General features: G+C 54.6%; 1 protein-coding gene across 1 annotated transcript in view; it reads right to left on the bottom strand.

The window, feature by feature from the left end:
* The window catches only part of RRP1B (ribosomal RNA processing 1B), a 37,409-nt gene that overhangs the window by 2,910 nt on the left and 28,333 nt on the right, over nt 1-6,166 (bottom strand). The window contains exons 13-15 of the mRNA XM_007969466.3: nt 4,942-5,660; nt 2,728-2,880; nt 1,664-1,727 (exon numbers count right to left, since the gene is read on the bottom strand). Coding sequence (XP_007967657.3) covers nt 1,664-1,727; nt 2,728-2,880; nt 4,942-5,660 — 936 coding nt within the window. The remainder of the gene's footprint in view (nt 1-1,663; nt 1,728-2,727; nt 2,881-4,941; nt 5,661-6,166) is intronic.

The raw sequence follows: 6,166 nt of genomic DNA, 5'->3' as shown, positions 1-6,166 counted from the left end.
GTCCCAAATGAGAGCAAGGTCCCATGTTAAGCAGGTCCAACAGCTGTCCCTTCAACAGCTCGGACAGTGTCCTGCCTGGGTGCCAACCCTGCCCATTTGCTAGGACGAAGCAGGGCCATCTCAAGGCCCTGCAGACAGCAGGCCTGGGAGCCTTCTGAGGGAAGGAGGGCAGTAAGGCCATGTCCCATGCCTCAATTCACCCTCCCAAGGCCGCCTGTACAGACCAAGCGGAGCTGCTGGTAGGGTGGCTCCTGGAAGGGTGAACATTGAGGGTGGGGGTGTTTTGGACAATGAGTGAACTAGGCATTTGAGTCTGGGACAAATCTGTGCTATGTGGAGCTGCAGGATTCATCCTGTTCATTTTCTCCAGTTGTAAAGGCTGGGTGAGCTCCTCAGGCTCTCTGAGAGTCTCTTTTCCCTAAGCATACACGCTCACACACTTGTGCATGCACATGCACACACACATATGCTGGCACACGTACACACACATATACACACACACACTATTACTTGCAGTTCCCAACAAGAGTCAGGTTCTAAACTCGTTATAATACTTTTTTTTTTTGTGATGATGGAGTCTCACCCAGTCTGTCACCCAGGCTGGAGTGCAGTGGCACGATCTTGGCTCACTGCAACCTCCGTCTCCTGGGTTCAAGCAATTCTCCTGCCTCAGCCTCTTGAGTAGCTGGGACTACAGGCTCTTGCCACTACACTCAGCTAATTTTTGCATTTTTAGTAGAGATGGGGTTTCACCATGTTGGCCAGGCTGGTCTGGAACTCCTGACCTCGTGATCCGCCCACCTTGGCATCCCAAAGTGCTAGGATTATGGGTGTGAGCCACTGCGCCTGGCCTATAATACTTTTTAAAACTTTGGTTTCCTTTGTAAAAGCAACTCGAATGGATGGCACCGATATGAAAAGTATCAAGATAGGGGTTACCCTTCTCCGTCCCCCAGGAAGCAAGTTGTTCCGAAGTTTCGCAGAGACAGCGACAGCTGATGGACCACTACAATCTCAAATGGCCTCTCTGTGGGATGGCTTTCAGTGTTTAGAAAGATACTTGGGAGAACAGCTTTTTGGATCACGTCTCTCTCCAGGTAGCCTCTCTTAAGAGGTCCTAGGCAATTGGCTGCCCGCTCACCATTGGCACCCCACTCACAGCCCTTTGAGGACGAGGGACACACAGGTGCTTCCTTCTGACTCAGAAATGGGCAGTGAGGGGCTGGGCTCGGTGGCTGATGTCTATAATCCCAGCTCTTTAGGAGGCTGAGGCAGGCGGATCACCTGAGGTCAGGAGTTTGAGACCAGCCTGGCCGACATGGTGAAACTCCATCTCTGCTAAAAATACAAAAATTAGCTGGGTGTGATGGCATGCACCTGTGATTCCAGCTACCTGGCAGACTGAGGCAGCAGAATCACTTGAACCCGGGGTGGGGGAAGGAGGAGGTTGCAGTGAGCCAAGATCTTGCCACTGCACTGCAGCCTAGGTGACAGAGCGGTGAGACTCTGTCTCAAAAAAAAAAAAAAAAAAGAAAGAAAGAAATGGGCAGTGAGGAGCTAGGACCCCACCTCTCCCCTCAGCGCCTGTGGAACCAGGCTGCGAGCCGCGCCAGGAGCCGCAGCTGTGCTCCAGAGAAGCCTGCCGCCGGCAAAACCCACTTACCTGCAGTCATGTTTCTGTTCAGCCCAAAGGTGACTTTCTTGGAGCTGGACGGTGTCTTGTTTAGCTGCAGAAGAGAAATAACAGGAACATAAGGAGTAATGCAAGTACAACAGAGGAACTTAGTCTCCCTGTCAGGTTTTTTTGGAGAACCTGCCCTGGAGGGGACGTCGCCCACACTCCTGCTTACTGAGTGGCACATATAGGGAGAGGCCAAAGGGACCGCAGCCAAGACTGAAACCAACCCTGCTGTTGGGCTTCACCAGGACCGCCCTCTGTCTTTCCCAGTGTCCCACGCGCACCTCCCCCAGCCCAGGGTCAGTGGTGCTGGCACTCTTGGCCCATCTGCTGCGGTCACAGCCTCATCACCACCACAGGGTTCTACGATCCAGGGAAGAAAGGCAACAGTGTAAGATGCCTGAACTGTCCAGAAACAGTTCACCACTGAGAACCCATGAGGAAAAATGCCAAGACTCCCCTGCTGGAGAGTTCTGAAGTTCTAGCTTGAAGACTCTATGACATCGATGAGACGATGCCTACAATGGAATCTCACTTTAGTGGACAATGGACACAGTTCCCAGCTTCTCCTGCACAAGGACTCCAAGCTATCTGCATATTCTAACAGTTCACCATAATCAACGATCTTCTTTCCTACTCACATTCCTGGAAGCGGATCCAGTCTGCATTAGGAAGCAGTTCCTCAAGTTCCTGCTCTGACCCACATTTCTAGAAGTATGGACCTCCTACTGCTGACCTGTACCACCTACGTATTAACACTGTGACATTTCACGAGAAAACTGGTTTCTGCAAACCCTGAGCTGGAAGCCCTGGGAGGCAGAATGTGTGGATCAGCCGTCCCTCAAAGTCCCCTTCCTGACTGCGATCCCTCAGGGTGGGTCCCAGACCACCCAGACCTCATGCTACCCTGGCTGCAGAACCTGTCTGCTGTGGGCAGGCTCAGAGGGCCACAGTGGGACTCCAGGCCTGGCATGGGAAGCACTGTCAGCTCAAGCCCATCTGTGCCCTTGTGGTGAAACGTGCTGTGTCACTCTGGGGAGGGTGCACACCTGGACGGCAGAGCCTGGGGGGCGGGTGGCAGGGCTGCTCTTGGCTCTTCTGAAGAACAGGGGCTTTGGTAAGAAGGGGGTGTCAAACTTCACAAAGTCGCTTTCTGCCCTCAGCTTCTGCTTCTTCAGGGAACTGAAAGTCCCACTGCTTCCCTATGTGAGCGAGGGGTGAGAAGCAGAGAGGAGGGGTCAGACAACAGAGCCTGCTGTGTTGCCCACGCACACAGAAGGGGAAGGCCGAGCCCCACGGTGGATCCAGCCCACCCCAGAGCCTGCAGTTTTCTGCACTGCGCTTGCAGACAGCCCTTCCATTCGGCAGAGCTCAGGCTTCACATACAACACCACCACCTATCATGGCACCATGCCAAGAGGGGCGATGAAAACGCCTTCTCAGAGTAAGGACCCACTTTTATCTTCATCTTCAAATTGAGGATTTCAGTCTTTCAAAGCTAATCTGTTAGAGAATAATTCACTCTCCCATTTGCAGCTGAATCGTCACTGCCCTGGCAGCCTGGTGTGGAGGGCAGTGATGCCCATATGGGGGCCGTGGGTTCCTCACAGGCAGGCCCAGGACACTCACTGGGTGTGCAGCAACTCATAGCCACCCAGAGAGAGACCGGATCTCGTTCTGGGCTCTCAGATGTGTAGGAAACCCAGTGCCACTGACGACACACGGGTGGCTCCAGCAGGTTCAAGTGTGCCGCCTGGAGGGCTGGGAAGCCTGAGGAGCTTCTCCTGTGCACCTTCCCTCCGCCGGGAGAGGTGGCAGGGGAAAGCTTCCCTCGACCCTGGGACTGACTAAGCAACACCCCATCCTCTTTACAACAGGCTGCCAGGGGCCTGAGAAGACGGCAAGAAAGGCAATATCTCTGGCCCTCTTGGTGAGGAAGCAGCACTGAGGGTATGAGGGACAGGCTGCAGTCCAGGGAGGAGATGAAGGCACTGTGAGGTAGGAGAGACTCGAGGCTAGAAATGGGCCTCCTGCCATCCGGCTCAGTGCACTGCTTCCCCTGGGTAAGGCTTTCCTGACCATAAACTCACTCACTAGCCACTTGCAGACACTCTTAGCCCCAAACCAGTTAACCAGGTCCACACGTGTCCACTTCAACAAAGGAGATGTCACAACCTCCGCAAAGTGGTGTTTGCAAAGCAAGATCTGACCAAGGTGTGCAAACTCTGTGAAGGGCAGAGTTATTTTCTGCTTTGCAGACCACAGGTCCCTGTCTCTACCGCTTGCCCCTGCCACTGCAGTGTGAAAGTGGCCATGGACCTGCACACACGAGTGCATGTGGCTTTGTTCCAGTGAAACTACGTTTGCTGGCCCTGGTCTGGAAGCCCAGTGCACCCACAGGTGGTGTGAAAAGCGGATCAGGGCCAAGCGCAGGGGCTCACACCTGTAATCCCAGCACTTTGGGAGGCCGAGGCTGGTGGACTGCTTGAGCCCAGCCTGGGCAACAAGGCAAAACGCCGTCTCTAGGAAAATGACAAAAAATTAGCTGGGCATGGTGGTGGTGTCTGTAATTCCAGCCACTTGGGAGGCTGAGGCAGAAGAATCACTTGAACCTGGGAGGTGGAGGTTGCAGTGAGCAGAGATTACGCCACTGCACTCCAGCCTGGGTGACAGAGCCAGACCCAAAACCAGATCAACAGCTTGGTTCCTCATTTCTATCTGACTCTAGAGATCCAAGGGGAAGGAAAGTCTCTCCATTAAGATGATAAGTGGTCCGGCTAGTGAAGTTTCTTTAGCAGGGAAGTGGGCGGGGTGGGGGGAGCTAACAAAAGAAAAGAATATAGAAAAGAAGGTAAGTGAGGCAAGAGAATTTTGGGTTTCCTCTTTTGCCAAAGGGGCCTGGACTGGCCATGGGCTGATGAAGAAAACCAGACCCGCCTTCAACAGGGGCCTAGACTGGCCTGAACACGCTGGGGCAGCAGTGCCTGGCCCATGGGATAACCTTCCCGGCTCAGAGTGGGCCCTCCCGAACCCAAACATGTGGTCTGGGGAAGTGAAGGTGACCGATGAGGAGAACCGAAGTACTGGTCACCTGTGATTTCCTCCTCAGTGAAGGCTGTTGTGAACATGCCCTATTCTAACTGCTGCTGAGTCCAGAGGCCTGGCTGCCGGCCCCCACCCTTCCTCTCAGGAGGCAGTGGAGCCGCCCCGGACGCGTTTGAGCGCCTCTGCGGCGAGCTGGCCTGCGGGTGCTCCCACCTTACCAGAGCCTGGGCTTGCCTGGCTTCGGACTCCAACGCCCCATTGTGCTCTACCAAGTTTGACATCGCTCTCATTTTCCTCCTCTTTTTCAAGCTTGCTGTTTTCTGGCTGGACAGGCCACAGAGCTCCAGGCTGCCAGGCCCTGCCTTCTTCTGTAGCCTCCTGCACTGGGGCAGAGTGGTGTGGCTGTTCGCCCTCTCCGCGGGGCCTGTGGGAGGGCCTTCCTGCTGCAGTGGAGGCCAGACAGGCGTGGACAGGCCACTGCCATTGACAGGGACAACTCCAAGCTTCCGCTTCCTTTTTAGGAGTTGGGCTCCACCTGTTGGGGACCCTCTAGGTCCCTGAGGATGACTGCCATTGGGGCCACTCTGAGACGTGTCCTCTGGGGGCAACACTGCCGATGCCATTTCCCTGTGGGCCCTTGGACTCTTCTTCCGCGGTCGTTTCCTTTTATTGTGCATGGGGACGGCTGGAGGATTCTCGGAGCCACTCTCCTCCCCGGTGCTGGACGTGGCCTCTGCGCCTGGCTCGGCCACACGTGCCTTCAGGGCTTTCGGCTCAGCGGCCTCAGGCTCCCTGCCCCTGTTCTGTTCCAGGGACGGGGCTGCATCCCCTGGGCCTGGACTTTCAGGTTGCAGGTGGTGCTTCTTCTTCTTCTTCCTTCTTCTCTTTTGAAGACTGCTTTCACTGTCCTCTTCCTCTGCACAAAAGACTCTGCTTCCTAAAAAGACAGAAACCCATCAATAAGCCTCCCAGTGACGGCTGGGCCAGAGTCCTGCTGGTGATTCTGAGACAGTATGATCGGCGGACACAATTTCCTGACATTCTACCACCAGGAGAGTTTCTGTCTCCCTTGAGGTACTCGGTGTGCCCACTACCTTTGCCGTCTGGTCCTACTTCCTCCACTCCCAACTGTAACTGGAAGCCCTCCTTTTATCCATTTATAAACACACATGGAACTGAAATAGTCCGATTTCCACTAATTTTAGGGCCCAAAGGTAAAAACCATAGATCTAGACTGGTCATCAAACAGCTGCCCCCCTAGTGCTCCTTGCAGCTCCTGCTTCCCTGCAGAGGTGCCCTGGGGAGCAGGCGGACATGAGCGAGGTGAGGTGGAGACACGGTTCCACCGAAACAGCAGAACACTTGGAAAACCACCTTTACCTCTCAGCCATTACAAACCGAAGCTTTGGGCTCTGCTAATGCTTTGTGATGGCATGAGCTCAA

The sequence above is a fragment of the Chlorocebus sabaeus genome, chromosome 2, assembly GCF_047675955.1.
Source record: "Chlorocebus sabaeus isolate Y175 chromosome 2, mChlSab1.0.hap1, whole genome shotgun sequence".
NCBI classification, from domain to species: domain Eukaryota; kingdom Metazoa; phylum Chordata; class Mammalia; order Primates; family Cercopithecidae; genus Chlorocebus; species Chlorocebus sabaeus.
Note: the sequence above shows the minus strand (reverse complement) of the source record. Positions and strands in the feature narration are given on the sequence as shown.